Source organism: Pecten maximus, chromosome 16 (assembly GCF_902652985.1).
Source record: "Pecten maximus chromosome 16, xPecMax1.1, whole genome shotgun sequence".
Classification (NCBI taxonomy): domain Eukaryota; kingdom Metazoa; phylum Mollusca; class Bivalvia; order Pectinida; family Pectinidae; genus Pecten; species Pecten maximus.
In genome coordinates this window covers 12,941,179-12,961,311 of record NC_047030.1, presented here as the reverse complement: position 1 = coordinate 12,961,311, position 20,133 = coordinate 12,941,179, and the positions used below count along the sequence as shown (strand labels likewise).

General features: G+C 36.6%; 1 protein-coding gene across 14 annotated transcripts; it reads right to left on the bottom strand.

Annotated features, from left to right (window-relative positions):
* Positions 1-596: 596 nt before the first annotated feature.
* On the bottom strand, positions 597-14,358 carry LOC117344961 (spermidine synthase-like). 14 transcript variants are annotated; one of them, XM_033907854.1, is made up of 11 exons: positions 14,183-14,358; positions 11,847-11,967; positions 10,532-10,624; positions 10,225-10,378; positions 7,413-7,496; positions 6,768-6,913; positions 5,769-5,891; positions 2,636-4,609; positions 1,957-2,550; positions 936-1,925; positions 597-902 (listed from the first exon to the last, which is right to left on the bottom strand). In XM_033907854.1, the coding sequence occupies exons 1-8, from the start codon at positions 14,311-14,313 to the stop codon at positions 4,595-4,597; spliced, it is 867 nt and encodes a 288-aa protein (XP_033763745.1). In that variant the 5' UTR covers positions 14,314-14,358; the 3' UTR covers positions 597-902; positions 936-1,925; positions 1,957-2,550; positions 2,636-4,594. The 14 variants fall into 14 exon arrangements, with proteins under 14 accessions (XP_033763745.1, XP_033763744.1, XP_033763747.1 ...); XM_033907853.1 differs by having other exon boundaries at positions 597-935; positions 969-1,925; XM_033907856.1 differs by having other exon boundaries at positions 969-1,925.
* Between the last annotated feature and the right edge of the window lie 5,775 nt (positions 14,359-20,133).

The following is a 20,133-nucleotide window of genomic DNA, read 5'->3' as shown; positions in this document are numbered from 1 at the left end:
GCACAAAAGCATTATAATATGGAGGGACAGAATCTGCACAGATCGAACACAGGAGATAGCAACAATATATATGGGATAATATTATCAACAAGAAACAAGAGGCCCATGGGCCTTGACGGTCACCAATTTTGGTTGACCTTTAGCCATAGCTTCTTGCCAAATTTGATTCAATTTGGTTCAGCGGTTTTGGAGAAGTCGAAAAGGTAAATTGTTTATGGACATACTACGGACAAAAGGTGATTAGAATAGATCACTTGAGATTTTATCTCGGGTGACCTGAAAATATATAAGAGCACATGTTTATTTTTATTCTTATCCCATATATATCGCTGCTAGCCCCTGTGCACTAAGCGACAATTACTATATACATTGTACTCCTCTTTACTAAGTGGGGGAAACAATTACTTACTGAAGGCATATTTCTAGCTCAATGTGGTGGGGGAAAAAAAAAATTAAAGGTAAATTTTAACCCAATTTTCCACCTCGCACTCGGAGCTACTTTACATTTACCTGAATTCCATGTTTTCATGTATAATGTATAACGTTATCTAGTTAAGGTAATTCCTGTTAGCGTCAAAGAATAATTAAAACACAAATCAACATGTAATATTTTATTTTCAACATTACATTGTATAAATCCTCCGAACACCTGAACATGTAAATCACAAATTTACTCTTTGGCAAAGGTACTTTTAGATCATACAGATTTCACAGCAACGTACAACACATATTCCTATAAATCATGCATATCGATGAGTGGATTGAACCAAGATCTCCCATAGCTATTTCTGATATAAGTTTCCAGGGGAATATTATAATATTACATGACTTTTACTGAATGTTACATTTTTGGTTCAGAATGTTCATCATGTGATCTAACTAGGTTCAGGTACTGAGAATCCCTTCTAGCTGAACAGTAGGGTCGAACTAAGTACCTTCTAGCTGAACAGTAGTGTCGAACAAAGTACCTTCTATCTGAACAGTAGTGTCGAACTAAGTACCTTCTATCTGAACAGTAGTGACGAACTAAGTACCTTCTATCTGAACAGTAGGGTCGAACTAAGTACCTTCTAGCTGAACAGTAGTGTCGAACTAAGTACCTTCTATCTGAACAGTAGTGTCGAACTAAGTACCTTCTATCTGAACAGTAGTGTCAGACTAAGTACCTTCTAGCTGAACAGTAGTGTTGAACTAAGTACCTTCTAGCTGAACAGTAGTGTCAGACTAAGTACCTTCTAGCTGAACAGTAGTGTCAGACTAAGTACCTTCTATCTGAACAGTAGTGTCAGAATAAGTACCTTCTATCTGAACAGTAGTGTCAGACTAAGTACCTTCTATCTGAACAGTAGTGTCGAACTAAGTACCTTCTAGCTGAACAGTAGTGTCAGACTAAGTACCTTCTATCTGAACAGTAGTGTCGAACTAAGTACCTTCTAGCTGAACAGTAGGGTCGAACTAAGTACCTTCTATCTGAACAGTAGTGACGAACTAAGTACCTTCTATCTGAACAGTCGTGTCGAACTAAGTACCTTCTATCTGAACAGTAGTGACGAACTAAGTACCTTCTAGCTGTACAGTAGTGTCGAACTAAGTACCTTCTATCTGAACAGTAGTGACGAACTAAGTACCTTCTATCTGAACAGTAGGGTCGAACTAAGTACCTTCTATCTGAACAGTAGTGTCGAACTAAGTACCTTCTATCTGAACAGTAGTGTTGAACTAAGTACCTTCTATCTGAACAGTAGTGTCAAACTAAGTACCTTCTATCTGAACAGTAGTGTCGCACTAAGTACCTTCTATCTGAACAGTAGTGTCGAACTAAGTACCTTCTATCTGAACAGTAGTGTCAGACTAAGTACCTTCTATCTGAACAGTAGTGTCGAACTAAGTACCTTCTATCTGAACAGTAGTGTCAGACTAAGTACCTTCTACTGACAGTAGTGTCGAACTAAGTACCTTCTATCTGAACAGTAGTGTCTAACTAAGTACCTTCTAGCTGAACAGTAGTGTCGGACTAAGTACCTTCTATCTGAACAGTAGTGTCGACCTAAGTACCTTCTATCTGAACAGTAGTGACGAACTAAGTACCTTCTATCTGAACAGTAGTGTTGAACTAAGTACCTTCTATCTGAACAGTAGTGTCGCACTAAGTACCTTCTATCTGAACAGTAGTGTCGAACTAAGTACCTTCTATCTGAACAGTAGTGTCAGACTAAGTACCTTCTATCTGAACAGTAGTGTTGAACTAAGTACCTTCTAGCTGAACAGTAGTGTCGACCTAAGTACCTTCTATCTGAACAGTAGTGTCGAACTAAGTACCTTCTATCTGAACAGTAGGGTCGAACTAAGTACCTTCTATCTGAACAGTAGTGTCAGACTAAGTACCTTCTAGCTGAACAGTAGTGTCGACCTAAGTACCTTCTATCTGAACAGTAGGGTCGAACTAAGTACCTTCTATCTGAACAGTAGTGTCGAACTAAGTACCTTCTATCTGAACAGTAGTGTTGAACTAAGTACCTTCTATCTGAACAGTAGTGTCTAACTAAGTACCTTCCATCTTCGCTAGCCAAGGCTTCTGATTACGTTACACTCCAGGAACCCGTAATCAGAAGCCTTGGCTAGCGAAGATGAGTACCTTCTAGCTGAACAGTAGTGTCGAACTAAGTACCTTCTATCTGAACAGTAGTGCTGAACTAAGTACCTTCTAGCTGAACAGTAGTGTCAGACTAAGTACCTTCTATCTGAACAGTAGTATCAGAATTAATTGGAGAAAAACAATGAAAAATGTCCAGTCTGTGCTGGGGCTCAGACTAGTGGCCTCTTGCTCTCGAAGTGTTCATATTACCCGGGCTCAGGTGTTCAGAAGGTGATTAGGCTAATTCAAGTAATTGCGGTCTAAGAACAATTTTCATATCCTGATAAAATCATTTCTAGCAAAACTATTTTGACAAAACTTTCTGAAATTATAACACTCTTCAGACCCTTCCTACCAGTATTTTAAGGAATACACATACTCAGGTTTTGAAATAAAGCAGAAATGAGATTTTTCCTTATCAATTGATTAAGATAATCACCTTTTGAACAACTGGGCCCAGAAGGCAAAATGGAAATTCATGCTAGCCTGAATGTATTCTCTACAACTACTTCCTTCCTGCTACATAGTGATTCTAAGTATATCAAAGTGCGACATACAGACATACCAGTAGAGATTCATATCAACATGTTTTGATGATCTAAAACTGGAAAAACATTACAAGTTAAAGTAGACAGTCATGTTTGGCTTGAATTACTTATTACTCTTTAATTCCTCAATGTTGACAGATTTACAAACTTCACCCAAAACACTTCCAATACAAATAATGACAGTGAAAAAATTTTGATTAAGATAAAAACACACATGACACAGCGACTTTTCATTGACAGTTAACAAAACATTGATTTTTTTAAACTTAACTTTAATTGCACTTTCTTATATTATTCATACAACAACTATACTTTTAATATACAACTCAGTTGTACTGCATTCATTTCTGACATCTTTGGTACCAGAAAACTCAAATGTGAAGAAGATAAAAATCTGAATAAAGATTTAATAATTCATTTTTAAGATAGAGAAATAAGTTCTGGGATATTCAACTATTGATATTCCGGACAAACATTGAAACATATGCATCTGTTCATATCACATTTTGCCAACAAAATGGGAACCTGAGTTTGCTTCAGGGCTATTCCAGGAAAATGTGTATCCCATAAGAGGACTCCAGAAATCAGTAAACTCTATGTGTGACAGCTGAAGGATTAAATGTATCTTACTATATGATACCAATTCATTAAATCTCTCTCATTTTGGTGGTTCTTGTTTGATAAACAAGGAGTCCTCTTGCTGGAAAGATTTTTTTTTTGCTGGAATAGCCCTTGGTTATATTAATTCTAAATGAAAAAACAAATGCTGATACTTTTCAAATACACTTCGACGGCCAGGAGCATTCCTGTCGGATTTTAAAGACAATCGTAGCCGCGGGCAGTAATGCTGATAAGAACCAATATTGCACACACTTTGAAAGTCAATACATTATATATCTGCTAAGTGCCTTATATCAAGGAAACTGATTTTTCAGAGATCAATATCAATTTAAAACAAAGAAAGTAACAGTCCTCTGCCTGCAGATTTTGATTTTTGAAAATGAACAAAGGGAAATAACTCTTACACTTTTGGGCAAAATACCAAACTTCACCAACTAGGACAAGTTATTGACAAAACCATGCGTTGAGGGACTGAATGGTATGTGCGAATACACTCTGCCAATCGGAGTACTGCTCTGAGTGGGAGAACGATATTTTATGATATAATAATGTAAATGAATTTATGAAATCTCATTTCCACGTTCATAATTATTTCCTGTCCATTTATAAATGCCCAGTATCATAGATTTGTAATCTTTTAAAAATATATGCTGTCCAAGTCGATCCTGAATGGATCAAGTGTCCAGTGGTCCCCAGATGCAGTTGTAGGTAAGTGGTCAGTCTGACTGGCATACTCAGCAGTGTCCAGCAATTCACTTATAAGAGTTGTGTCAGAAACAAACAGCAGTCATCAATTTCGTAAAACCTGTGAAATAAAAATGTTAATAGCAATGAATAATTGTATTGATTAATGTCAAATGAAACATGACAATGTATAAATAATGAGACAAAGTATTATAAGGCAATCTTGCTATATAGAATCTCTCCAAGGTTTCTTATTAACCAAACTTGACACCTTTCTTGACATTAACCAATCATTACTGATAAGTAGGCTGATCCACAATGATGCATTCCTATTATGTTAAACACCTCCTTTCGTTTTTTTATGGTAGTTGTACTATATCATACATGCCAAACTTTAAGGAGACCAATAAGGGAGATTGATGATTATTTTAAGGGAGTTTTGCCTAAAATAAGCAAGATTTGTGCGCGACATGAATATCAACATTTTTACTCAATTTTAAAGCAATAAACTATTTTTGAAAGTGATAAAGAATATTTATATTTATTTCGGATATTAATCATATCGTATATGCAAACAACAAAAAAGTTGAATAAGGTAAAACTGCAATAGTATACATTTAGATTCTGATGATAAGAAATTATTTTTTGATTTTTTTTTTTATGTAGCCAAATCTCGCGAGAAAAACTACTGAATTGTAAACAAATATGGCGTCTGCAAAAATACCGGAGGGAATTACAAAATACAGGAATTTGGGCTCTCCTCCCGGGAGGAAATAAATGACTTGAAAATAAGGGAGATTTTGTCTCACGCCGGGAGGTATGGCATGTATGCTATATTTATACAGTGAGTATCTTAATATCAAATGGAACACCTTGTCATTAGTTAAGGCTAAAAGGGAGCATGTGGGGAGCATTCAGGCCTAAAGAGATATCTAGCTTTTCAAATTTTTCAACTCCAGGTGACTGAGGTCAAAGATCAAAACATATTTAGGTCACCATGGCCTACTTTTAGTATTTTCTAACCTGCTATTTCCAAAATAGACATGAATAACAAATGTTGGTAACTCTAGGTAAAATAGCATAGGATAAATCCACAGAGAAAATGAAAGACTGTAGTCCATTTGTAATAGGTCAAAGGTCAAGGTCACAGTGACCCAATTTTGGTAAAAGTCACAAAGCTATGCACTTGTATACAAACATTTGGTTATTCCAAGTGGAAAAGTATAGGCTATATTGGACTCTCAACCTCCCCACCCATTCGTCAGATAAAATTGTGTTACCTTGCGTGCAAACTCTGGTAATGTGAAAGCTCCTCTGTGCACTTCAGCATTGTAATATCTCAGCTTCAATCGTATGTGCTCTTCTTCTGTAAATTTTCTCAGTGGTTCAGAAAATGATGTGTCCTTTTAACAGAAATATACCGTTTACATGAGCATAGTTTTGTTTGGCTGTCATGGAAACAAAACATACCTGTACCTCTAATACCTTAAAATCAAAGCATCTTTTACAATTTGTTGCATCAACAGAAAAGTTAAGTTAAGACGTTTCAAATGAAGAACCATGTGTAATTTTGATTACAAGCATTGTGGGGAGAACACAAGAAAGATAATTCAGTGAAAAGTGATATAAATTAATGTATAATATAAAGTTTTGTGTAAACAGATGTATGGAGCTATAAAGCATTGAATTTACTATCAAAATTAAATGTAAATTGAAGCACACATTCCTGATACAAGTTTTTAATCTAATTAATTTTCTGCTCTTGAGTTCCTTATATTATTTCACACATTTTGCTATAAGTTGGGATTTTTTTTTTTTTTGAAGGAGAAACTTTTACGATTTTCCCTTCCCTAATTCGACCTTCTCTTATATCACACATAGGGTGTCCTTCGGGGAGACCCTAGAGGAGTGCAAGAACATGTTCTAGGTAAAACTTGCCCAAAGAACATGACAGAGAACATAAAGATAATTCACTCTATGTGTGGACAGCCACATTTGTTCTTCTTAATCCCGCTAAATGTATGGTGTGAAAACTTGTTCCAGATCAATGTACTTCGTGTTTAGGTAAAATTTTTACCACAAGAACGATGTTCCTGTGTGATAATGATCTCGTCCAAAGATGTGATGTATGCCTGTGATCAGGCTGAAATCCTCAGAAATCCACTACAGATCCTGTAAGTTTGAAAGGTCAAATAAATCAGGCTGACCAGTGACCTACTTACTGACCAGTGACCTACTTACTGACCAGTGACCTACTTACTGACCAGTGATATACTTACTGGGTTAAGACTACAGAGAATGAAGCCGATCTGGCCACTCGGATAAGTAGGGATGGTTGTGTAGGCATAGTCCACTACTGGATAAAGGTTACGACAGAAATCCTGCATAGACTTGATGAGTTCAAGATGTAGCCACAGACACTCTCCTAAATAAGACACAAGTTTAAGAATCTTAAAGACATGAAACCAACAATTTTGTGAAGTAAGGAGTGTGATAATACTACTAAAGGTTGGTATTTGTGTATTCCTTCAATTTAAGACAGAGAAGATACATAACATTTTCATGTCAAATAATATCAACACATAATATCATATACTAGTACACAATAGTGATTAAAACAATGGTTATATGTTTCAATACAATATTATTTTTTCTAACAAAACTATTTCTTACACTTTTACTTACAAATGATTGAACACTCAAATAAAATAAAAAAAAAAAATGAAAAAAGTGCAAAAATCTACCCTTTTCAAGAAATCATCAAGTAGTATGTCCCCTATATTTACCACAATTAAATAGTGTACCTTTAACATATCAGATATATAACCCAACCAGTCCTATAGTGAGAGTAAACATTTGTTTTGAATGGTTAAGTATAACGATAGCTGGAGTCGCATGTACCAACATTTGTGTTCCCAACTCACCTTGACAACATAATATTCCTGTTGGGTTCAATGCTTTCTTCATCAATTCGTAGTATGACTTTTCAAATAAACTAGAAGCAGGACCTAAAAGATAATTGAGATGACATTTAAGATGTTTTATGGTATATTTTCATAATTTTAATATACATATTACCTATTACTTTTTTTGTACCTGTTTCTTTCATGGTTCGTTGGTCTTGAAACACCAAACAAGAGGCTCATTGGCCTTATTGGTCATTTGAGTTATGAAATATTTCAGTCAATTTGACCTTTTTTGGCCCCATCCATCAGCGCCTGTGGCTCTGTCAGGGTCAAAATGTGATTGCCATCAAACTCATCCCAAACTGCTAGTTCTAACTATGTTAGAATAATTCCAATAGAAATTCAACAAATGATAGTTAACAAGGATGGATAGTATTGCAACAGCAATACAAAGTCCCCTGCCTGAGCTAGAAGTGCACCTATTCATTTTTGAAAAATGGATTTTCGAGAAAAAGAATGTGGGATGCACAACTACATGTCATACTGATCATGTATACCAAGTTTCGTTAAAATCGGAGTAGTACTTTAGGAGGAGTTGTCCGGACAAGCCTCAACCAATGAGAAGCCGGCGGCCATTTTGAAAAATGAATTTTCTAGAAAAAAATGTGGGATGCAAAACTACATGTTATACTGATCATGTATACCAAGTTTTATTAAAATCGGAGTAGTACTTCAGGAGGAGTTGTCCGGACAACTGTTGCTTGACAGACAGACAGACGGACGGACGGACAAACGGATGGAGGGTAAACCTAAAGTCCCCCCGTTTTTCAAACAGCAGGGGACTAAAAATGCGATTTCTCTAAATTACCTTGTTTAGTTTATCCATCCACAGGGACAAATTTGAAATCCCAGGGTCATGAAATTCACAATTTTGGCAAAGCACCTTAACTATGAGTAGTAATTTAAGATTTGTGAAATTTCATCCAATTTGACCCACATTTTGCCCTGCCCCCTTCGGACTGAGGTCCATATATTTCACACTTTTGGTTGACTTTTGGTCATAGTTTCTATCAAATTTCACTGAAATTGGTGCAGGCGTTTCTGAGAAGTCGAAAACATAAATTGTTGACAGATGCACGAAAACTGACAAAAGGTGATTTGAACAGTTCAAAACGGGGAAAATTTTGTAGATATGCTGAAAGGCAACTAGCTATGTTTTAATAAATTCTTTCAATGCATTCTGATTTCAATTTACCAGTGATATTGTCTATTTATCAACTTTTGATGTCAGCTGTAAATCTTGAAAATTTCAATGTTATAGTCAAACCATGATCAATCTAAAAAAATCATGTATCAATTAGTCAAAGTCAGAGGTTAAATGACTAATTATCAATTAAATTGATTTATTGGAAACAGCATTAATGCCTGTCACTATATTTTAACCTTGAAGCAGCTTTCAACAGTTAGTTTACTGCAGGGTAATTTTTAAATGGCTGGAGTACCATCAGACACAGATAATCTGATATACGGAGGAATCTTGTTATCTCAAAGTCATAGGGTTCAAGGAAAAACTTCCGAGATATTATGTCTTACGTATTTGAGGTACCTGTGACCAAGTCTATTTTAGGCAAATTCTTAACCATCAAAACTGAATGTTTACTTCAGGTTAAGCAGAGTTCAAAATAACATGGTTTGACAGTGCATGATTTGGTATACCGAGGACAAAAAAACTTGATGAGAAAGTTCATCGGAGGTACAACCATTGTATAACAGTCATGCACAGGAACACTGCCACACATCCAGACTACTCGTAGAACAGGTATGTATGTTGTATGGTTATGCAAATCTTCAAATACGTAAAAAAACGCACAACATGAGGAAAACTTACGTGGGGTACAGGCAAGAGTTCGTGAAATTTTGGATAGAGTCTATTCTCCTGTACACATTCATTTGTTTGTTGGGTTTATTTAAGCAATGAACAGCGGTTTTAATGTTGTTATTCTCGATATGGCAGCAAGATGTATGATGGGCAAATGTAGCATGGGAACCCCAACAGGTTCCCATGCTACATTTTCCCATCATACATCTTGCTGCCATATCGACTATAACAACATTAAAACCACTGTTTAATACTTATATTTACATTGTCTCACCATTTCCGTCAACTTTGAAAAAAAAACTGAACCAACAACAAAACAAAAAAATCCCGCCTTTTTTAATGTCACATGACCCACTGGGTGTTATAGCCTGAGGCACTGGGTGTTATAAAAGCGTATGGTGGCAACTGCCTCTTAGCATTGTGTCAATGGGGAAATGCGGAGCAAATGTAAATAGGTTTATTGTGAACAGCCAGCATCATTTTGAAGCATGGTCTCCTTGCAGTAGCTGGTGGCTACCACAATGAACATTTCATTGTTTTGGTTTGTTTCTTGGCTTTATGCTCTGTCAACAGCCAGGGACATTTTGATACAGGGACTCATTGTTATTGTAGAAGCTAGTGGCTACCTCACTGAACAACATATAGGAAGCTTGTTGAATGCCATATAGAGCAATTAGTGTAAAGTGTCTTGCCCAAGGACACAACCATGACTGCACAGACCAGTCCGTTTTCAGCTTTCCAAGAACCAGGCACCTCAGATCTTGACCTGCGGTCACATAGGCTGAAACTCTGACTGAGCTGTCACAGCCCCCATTATACAAACAGTAAAAGAAACAGTTATCCTATAAAATTACAGTTCTTAAGCATTGTTACTGAAAATTTCAATCCCCCCCCCCCCCCCAAAAAAAAAAGAAAAGAAAAAAATTACAAGACAGCAAAGAAACACTGTACCTATTGGGTCTGATGAGTCAGTGATAATGACATCAAACTCGCCCTGGTGCTTCTTCATGTACTCAAATCCATCTCCTATATGCAGCTTCAACTTTGGACTATCAAACCCACAAGCCATCTTTGGTAGAAATTTTTTGGAGACATCTATAACTTTCTGGAACAAAAACAAAACGCTGGACTACAAAGTTATCTTTATGCATGCCTACTACAATTTTAGAATATGGAAAAAGATATATAAAATTTGGGAATGAATTAACAATTAATAAATAGGTAAAAATGAATTTCAACTGTTTTTTAAGTGGCTTACCTCATCAATTTCACACATCTCGACTGAAACAACCTCTGGATGTTTGACAACTTCTCGAAGTACTCCACCATCACCCCCTCCAATAATTAGCACCTTGAATAGCATGATTGTACAAAATACTGTCAATTCTTCAAATCAGTATAAAACAATAGGCCTAGAGATTGTTCTTTATTGTGCATGTGCAAGGATTATTTTGGGTTACCAAATTGATGGGTCATTTTCAAGAAAAAGAACTATCTGTAATATAATCTATGGGCCATTTATAGAAATTTAAAGGATTTTTCTGAATCATGTGGGTCATTCAGGAAAAGTGTGGGCCAATGGCCCCATGGCCACCTCCAAAATGATCCCTGCATGTGAAGTTTCAGACATACAGTTCAAATCATTATAAAACAATAGGCAGTGCAAGTTAAGTTTCAGACATACATTTAAAAACTTTGAAACAAACACCATGATAGCATCATACATAATGGTTAGAGCAATATGTGTAGCTTTATAACTCTGTATTCTTGGTGTTAAGAATGTTTAATGTTCCTTTTTAGCTAGCTAGCATTTATTTCTGTAGTTCAAACTTAATCTATTTTAAATCTTCTACATTTGATCTTTACACTACCAATATACCAACTGTGAATGTTACAAAAGAAGAATGTTCATGTGTATACAGTAAATTCTAATCTTAGTTTTGTCTTTTTATTTTAGTATAGAAACTAGTATTAGTATCATGATTTTTTGTTTTGTATAAACATTCATAGCTGGTTTTTGTGTATCTTTACTAGTGATGGGAATCAATTTCAGTTTCAGAATCGATAACCAGAAACTTGAAATCGAATGATTTTCAATTATGATGGGTTTTCTCAACATCTCAAGTACATATATTGCATGTCTAAGTGTTTGTTATCAATATTTTCAATACAAACAAAGCTTTTAACGGTTGTTCAGATATCTAAATCTCCTAAATCACTTGTAAACGACCAATGAATATAAGATTTACAAACACTTCAGAAATTCCAATTACATGTAAATTGATGTAATTGCCTTTTCAAATCATGATCGATGATTGGTTTTATTTTCAATTATCATTAGCCCACCACTAATTTTTATTATTCAAGTTTGGTTGACAAAGGACCTCTACAACAAACAAAATTTTTGTAGAAATACATAATGCACGTGCCAAATATACGAGTTAACTAAAAAAAGTATTTACCCTGAAACTAGTATGTTGTGATGCTAGATAGCTGAAAACCATGAAAATAAATGTACCCACAAACATGTCCTATCATCCTGTATAAGGATCTGTGAATTAGAATTCACTCACCTTCCTAGGGTTAGGATGAGAGTTTAGAGGAAGATGAGCCAGCATCTCTTGATAAGAAAATTCATCTCTCTCTGTGCACTGTATCACCCCATCAAGGACTAAAACATTTCCATATGTTTTGCTGAAACAGAAAAAAAAGATACTTATAGCTGAGTGATGCAAATTGGCAAATGCTCAAGTGGGAAATTTTGAATTACTGAAATTAATGGACGGTATAATGCTGGAATGGAACAGTGACTATATACATAGTTTTGGACAAAGCAGTACCTCATCGATCAGTATATAGAGGATATTGAATGGTTTCCCGTTGGATATAACATATATTTCATGAGTTTGACAGATTATCGATACTTTCACAAGTGCGAAGCAGGAGTGAAAAATAATATTGATATATTCTGTCATACGAGTGAAATATATGTTATATTCAACGGGAAACCATTCCATTTTCTTTTCAATGCATTTTTATGTCGAAAAAACAAAAATAAAATCAATGAAAAATTAATAGTGTCAGAAATTGCGGGAATCAGTCACATAATTTATAACGTTGTCTCTTTGTGACGTTACTCCACGTCAACTTGACGGCGCCATTTTGAAAGGACTGATTGGTGCAATTTAACCATTTCCTGCTGTTATAAAAAATCTGTGCATGAAAAGTTAACGTCAAGTGAGTATTTTGTCAAAAACTATGAATACTTAAACACAGGTAAACGTTTTTAACAATTGGGGATATCAATAAATCTTGATTGTATATATGTTGTATATATGTCTTTGACTTTGTCGTGTCAGTGTAGACATGGCTTCGCTGTCGAGAAAGCGTAAGGCTTTAACGTTGGAGACAAAATTTATGATAGTGATAGTTTTTATGTTTTAGTGCTATGCACACTGTTCAGTATTTTAGTACTCTAAGGACTGATGAATGTTTTCAGTAAAAGTCCATTTTGGACTCTTTTACGATAAAGTGAAAACATATTTTTTTCTGTAATTAAAGGAACGTTACTTTACCTGTTTGTTCACTTGTTTGTTTTAACAGTACTAGTCTTACAAATTCGCTAGTTACAGTTGGTGTAACATGTATAACAATTTTTTTATCAACTTTCATTCCTGTTCGTTTTATTTATACAGCGAACTACTTGTATAACGAATTCAATTTCAAGGTCCCTTGAAGTTCGTTATAAACGAGTTTTACTGTAGTTAGCAATTTGGCGTCAAGTCAAGTGTGAAATTTTGACCCAGCGTAAAACGAGGGTCTATACGGACAGATTGTTACACTGATCAGGGACTAAATTGGTGTTTTGCAGTAAATAAATATTTGATTTATCCATATATGTAAAGGTATGTGTTATGTCACACCCGATTTTATTGTGTTTGCACAAAATCTTAGTGTCGGAGAATTCCATGCTTTCATATAGAAGTGCGCTCTGGCCCTACACCAGACATGGTGTCAGGGCCAGAGGAAACCCGGGCTAGAAGCATTGCGTCGAGTCAAGTATGAAATTTTGACCCAGCATAAAGCGGGGGTCTATACGGATGGAATAAAACACCTAGATAGGACTAAATGAGTGTTCCGGGGTAAATAAATATCTCATTTATCCATACATGTCAGGTAGGTGTTATGTCACACCCAATTTTATTATATTTGCACCAAATTCTTAGCGGTGTCGGATAATTCCACGTTTTCATATAGTAGTGCGCTCTGGCCATACAACAGATATGTGACAGGGCCAGAGAAAACTCGGGCTAGAAGCAGTGTTGGTGCGTTATTCTGGGATGAACATATTCAAAGGAGGAGGAGGGGTGGTTTAACCTTGATTTGGTTGGGGAAAACCACCATCTTGCATATAATAGGCAAACTTGCTAAAAAATCTTACTTAAAAAAAGTCCATTTTAAACTGAAATATTCCAGTAGAGCAACATCAAGTTGACAAGTAGACAGTGTTTTCAGTAAATATCTTGTGAGCGGTAACCTAGGAATATTGCAATCGCGAGTTCGCTCTGTGGTATGTTTTCAATACTTGTCAGCATGACACACACACAACAGATGCATAAATAATGTATATTATCAAGTTCACGGCTCAAAGCATACGATCGTAATGTTACAAATATTTACTCGACGTCTATAACGTAACATGCGACCAACATTTATGTAGGTAACTTAGGTTCCTCTTCTCCTTTACATCAAATTTCCATACATGTAAATCCTTCGATGTTTAATGTATTTACTCATTAATCACTGCAAACACGTTTAATCCAAAATTTTAAGAAATCAATAATAACTAAATTATAATCACTGACACACGTGGCTAAACTGGCAGTCGGAGTTCCGTTGTATGACCTACCTTTTAAATACAAGAACATCTTGATATTTTGATTTTTCTTTGAAAAGGACCTCCTCTACTTGAAGTGACATAGCCTGGCCTGGCCATAATTCACTCATCTCACTGAACCAGCCATCCTGTAACTTGTCCATCTTCGTTAAATATCTCACCCACGTTGTCTAACAACCGGAAACAGCTGAGCCGCAATACCGGAAGTTTATAAAATTAGCACATTCGCATTACACTGAAAAGTTTAAAGATGCGTGTACCTCCTTTCTATATTCTATATTTTGCTATCATTTGAGTATTACCGAGTATGACGAATTCTTCATGATAATTCATGTACAAAGTATGTTTTGTTTAAGCCTGCAGTAAGTTCTTTTCAGAGCATGCCAATAGGTGGTGGCAGAAAACGTGTATACATATCAGATTATACACGTCTCTTGTGGTGAAAAGTAACATATCATGTCTCAGAAAACAACATATAGGGAAAGAGTTAATGAATGTTGGAGACAGCTGAAGGTATCGGTGAATATTTTGTTTAAAGAACAAACAACTTGAGGAGGTATGCTACCTCCCCGCATTAGCTGATGGCCATACCTTAAAGCCCCATACTCCCAAAGAAATATACATAGATGTTTCCATTTTGACCTCTTTACAGTTGTCATATTTAATATATACCTAATAAATTATTGCGAATCAAAAACTGGAGAAAAATGTGTAATTATGAAAGTACAGGGGAAATTGCCAAAAATAATAACTGGGTCCGACGGACCAAGTTTCTATGCAAATTTGTCCCACAATGCTATGGGCGGGTTATCAGTCAATCACAACATTAATGGCGGAACGCCGAAAGCGTGATCCTGCCAAAACGCAGACAGATTCTGCCAAAAAAGAAACCTAAACGGGACTGGAATCGGCAAAACATCAGGATTTCCTTAGGAGGAGAATAGATTCGTTGGAACTTAGCAAAAGAAGAAAAGGGAATAGACTCGATTTCCGATTTTGCCGGATGGCTATTGGATTGCTGGTTAGCTTTGTCGGTTTTCATCGAACATTGTCAACTTCACCGATCTGATTTTTATTGATGTTTTATTGTATTGATATCGCTATATTTCAAAATATAGTTCTTACAATAATATTTTGCTAATCTGTGCTGAATATCATTCCAGGAAATGCTCTTATATACACTTGGCATATGCGTGTCATAAGCTAGATTCGATAGTGTACATTTTGGTGACGGAATTGGTGAGGAAACCAATACCATACAGTAACAAATGTACAAAGGTTGGGTTCCAAAATAGCCTGAGCAGCAAATACGTTTGCTTGAATGTGCTATTAGTAGCCTCTGTAGTCCTACGTTTGCAAATAGGTATTCACTGACAATATTACGATAGATTTTTAAAAGAAAAACGAGCATAAGGGAAAATTTGTTTCCATTGAAATATTTTGGAATGAACTGAAATAAAATATGAAATATGCATACAGGGACCGACACCTACACTACTAACCCAATAAAGCGAAACTTCCATTTTCAAAATGCCCGCCATATTCCCTGGTAACCACAAACATTAAATGTTGTACAACTAGTGAACACTACACGGTAGATTTATGTTGGCTTACACATTTAACCACCTGAAATCCAATAGGGCTTCATCGTTCTAGAATATGATTGGCTATGTCAATATTGGCCTACATTGAGTTCTAATTGTCCAAGACGACCATACTTAATACCCGGAAGATAGCGAAAGCTGCATAACTTGAGGTATGTCTTAATTTTTTTTGTCTTTTGGATGCAAATGCTCACTGGTTTCTAAACAAGTGCATCATAGATAGTATAGGGCACCGGCTACGTGGACACATATCCAGATGTTTCTCTATCCAGTAGGACACTGGCAATGGTAATCCTTTATGAAATTAATGCTGTCGGAGCTGTCAAGCTGCTGGATCCTAACATTGTACTTTACACTGCGCTTTTGCCTCGAGTGGATCTGACGACATCGTCCAATGTCCCATGAGTGCCGACAGATCCATATCCCGTAGTCACCATCATCGCGGAGGTGCTCACTATAGTAGCCAGCTGCCAGTGATGTATGCGCCACACGATAATGTCCGAAGGTAACCCATGTCTAACTTTGGAAAGTCCCAATTATCCGCAGTCGCATCTAGTTTAACAAATAGTGAATTGGCCCTTCTGGTAAGATTTGGTTCATCTTTCACAAGCTGAGATTATTATAAGGTGTTGGGAACACTACGGTGCGCTTTTATTTTGTCAGCCAGCGACCTATCCTTCGCGCCTTTCGCTGGTGTTATAACATACATGAATGTATATATGGGTCATCGGTTTCAATTGAGACAGGCTGTCACTATTCACGAGTGCCTCGATGACATCAATGAAGTAGCTGAAGGCAAGTTGTGTTTTGAAAACAGACATTGCTTGAATCGTCCGTGATATGACTCCACTACCCATTTGATTTTATTATGGATTTATTGTTGAATGGCACTGGTCCTGGTTGACTTCATAGACCCCTATACTATTTTCGAGATATTTTGGGACGCCATTTCATGAATGGAATCCCTTTCGTTAAATAAGTTATGAATGGAAGTTGATAATAATCTACCAATCCAGGTCTGGAAAACCAGTATCATTTATATAGTACCTTCATTGGTTCATGTACTTCTATGACCATGTCCTCTGGTTGTAGCTAACTTGTTAGTAAGGCCTATTGTTGTTGGTAAGGCCTATTGTTGTTGGTAAGGCCTATTGTTGTTGGTAAGGCCTATTGCCACGTATTGGTGTCTTGTTAGTAAGGCCTATTGTTGTTGGTAAGGCCTATTGTTGTTGGTAAGGCCTATTGTTGTTGGTAAGACCTATTGCCACGTATTGGTGTCTTATTAGTAAGGCCTATTTTCCTGACCATCTCATTCGAGACGTGCACAGGGTATACAAATATTTATCTACCCTTGTTGTTGGTAAGGCCTATTGTTGTGGGTAAGGCCTATTGTTGTTTGTAAGACCTATTGTTGTTAGTAAGGCCTATTGTTGTTGGTAAGGCCTATTGTTGATGGTAAGGCCTATTGTTGATGGTAAGGCCTATTGTTGTTGGTAAGGCCTATTGTTGTTGGTAAGGCCTATTGTTGATGGTAAGGCCTATTGTTGATGGTAAGACCTATTGTTGTTGGTAAGGTCTATTGTTGGTGGTAAGGCCTATTGTTGTTGGTAAGACCTATTGTTGTTGGTAAGGCCTATTGTTGATGGTAAGGCCTATTGTTAATGGTAAGGCCTATCGTTGATGGTAAGGTTTATTGTTGTTGGTAAGGCCTATTGTTGTTGGTAAGGCCTATTGTTGATGGTAAGGCCTATTGTTGATGGTAAGACCTATTGTTGTTGGTAAGGCTTATTGTTGTTGGTAAGGCCTATTGTTGTTGGTAAGGCCTATTGTTGATGGTAAGGCCTATTGTTGTTGGTAAGGCCTATTGTTGTTGGTAAGGCCTATTGTTGATGGTAAGGCCTATTGTTGATGGTAAGACCTATTGTTGTTGGTAAGGCCTATTGTTGTTGGTAAGGCCTATTGTTGTTGGTAAGGCCTATTGCCATGTGTTGGTGTCTTGTTGGTAAGGTCTATTGTTGATGGTAAGGCCTATTGTTGATGGTAAGGCCTATTGTTGATGGTAAGGTCTATTGTTGTTGGTAAGGCCTATTGTTGTTGGTAAGGCCTATTGTTGTTGGTAAGGCCTATTGCCACGTGTTGGTGTCTTGTTGGTAAGGCCTATTGTTGTTGGTAAGGCCTATTGTTGTTGGTAAGACCTATTGTTGTTGGTAAGGCCTATTGTTGTTGGTAAGGCCTATTGCCACGTATTGGTGTCTTGTTAGTAAGGCCTATTGTTGTTGGTAAGACCCATTGTTGTTGGTAAGGCCTATTGTTGTTGGTAAGGCCTATTGTTGTTGGTAAGGCCTATTGTTGATGGTAAGGCCTATTGTTGTTGGTAAGGCCTATTGCCACGTGTTGGTGTCTTGTTGGTAAGGCCTATTGTTGTTAGTAAGGCCTATTGTTGTTGGTAAGGCCTATTGTTGTTGGTAAGGCCTATTGCCACGTATTGGTGTCTTGTTAGTAAGGCCTATTGTTGTTGGTAAGACCTATTGTTGTTGGTAAGACCTATTGTTGTTGGTAAGGCCTATTGCCACGTATTGGTGTCTTGTTAGTAAGGCCTATTGTTGTTGGTAAGACCTATTGTTGTTGGTAAGGCCTATTGTTGTTGGTAAGACCTATTGTTGATGGTAAGGCCTATTGTTGTTGGTAAGGCATATTGTTGTTGGAAAGGCCTGTTGTCACGTATTGGTGTCTCGATATCTTGTATTGTGATATTATTACTTACACTTCCCTGTAACAGAATTGGCGATCTTACATGACAATAATTTGGATGCAGCTAGAAAATATTTCTTAGATGGAAATAACAGATGTCAATCAGTTTTCAGTCTTTACGATTATTTCTTATGTTTAGGAAATGCTTCAATGCTTCCTATTCGTTACTAATGTAGATTTTTTCATATATACCTGTGCGGTCGATTATTGGTGAACTTGGCACTCACAAAGGGCACACACAACCTAGTTGTCTTTAATTTTATTGGTTAAACAAAACTGGTAAAATACTACAGCAAAAGTCAGCTCAGACCTCTACTGGTCAGTGTAAATCTACATTAAGAAGGGGTAATGAAAATTACCCTGCCAATGGGACCTCGAACTAGTGACCTCTCGCTGTCTTAACTAACATCCTACTACTAGGATAAAGGGAGATTCCTGCTCACTTGTCTGTATTATATACAAAAGGAGTTGGTCAATTGTGTGTGTCTTGTAGATCTCCGAGTGGACGTTAACCTAGACATGGCTTCAAAATCAATAACTGGGTATTTTAATCAAACAAAGCACTGCAAAAGATATGGTAATAGGTGAAGGAATAGTTGCTTAAATTTGACACAAGGATGATGGAAACGCTAAATTTAGACCAACCAAAATAAAACCACCCTATTTTGACAAAAAAAAAACAGCAACAAAAAATCCGCTAATTTTTACCAACGCCAAAATATCCCGATTTAGGGTAGTAGGGCGATCTTATCTCCATTTTAACTCTACTCCCTCCTTCTCACAAAGGTGTCGCCCCACAGACAGCCACAGGCCAGGTATTTAGGCTCCAGGGAAATCCCGGAATCTCATAGCTGATAGTTGGAGTTGTCAACGGAAACAAATAATCTGTAATAGGAATGAATAATGACAAATTAAACTTATGAAGTGGAATTAATACTCTCCTACTACACTTAAGCACTTCAATCTTCATGGATGTTAATACAAGTTGTCTGGAACTATCTCATGGACACACTAATCGGATACTCTGGTCTCACTTAAATGTCGTGTTACACAATTGTCAGGTAAAACTTGGACAGCGTTGGCGGGACATTTGTTGGCCATCTGATGATTGACATAGTTTGGAGTCTATACAGCGTTCGATTACAGAAGCTTATCCATGTCATATAAGCTGAATCTGACAGGAAACGTCACACGAGCTAGAGTAGCTTGTGAAGGTTTCTACATTAAAAACTGAAAACACGATTAATTGTGAGTAATGGTACAAATGGTTCTTACCGGAGGTAATGTTACCACTGCATTTTTTTGGGAATGATGTCCCATGTACATATGAAATTATCATCTAAGCATGTTTCCCAGTTTTCTCATTAAGATAACTTTCTAATTGACCAATTCACTTGAAAATAGCACAAAAGATAATATTTACAATGTGTGTTCTATCGATGCGTTATTTGGGGTTTAACTATTTTTACGTAACATTACTTCGTCAATGTATATATGTGTTCTATCGATACTTTAACTATTTTACGTAACATTACTTCGTCAATGTTTGTCGGTAAGATCTGCACGTCGTCAATTATTCTTATATTTTTGCTTTTTCTAAGAACTTAA

Excerpts from the sequence above, each read along its gene's own strand:
- LOC117344961 (XM_033907852.1), bottom strand. The coding sequence starts at position 14,313 with ATGGACAAGTTACAGGATGGCTGGTTCAGTGAGATGAGTGAATTATGG. Across the intron at positions 10,625-11,846 it reads CTCATCCTAACCCTAGGAAG|GTGCTAATTATTGGAGGGGG; the intron begins GTGAGTGAATTC and ends ATGCTATTCAAG. Across the intron at positions 7,497-10,224 it reads TGACTCATCAGACCCAATAG|GTCCTGCTTCTAGTTTATTT; the intron begins GTACAGTGTTTC and ends ATTATCTTTTAG.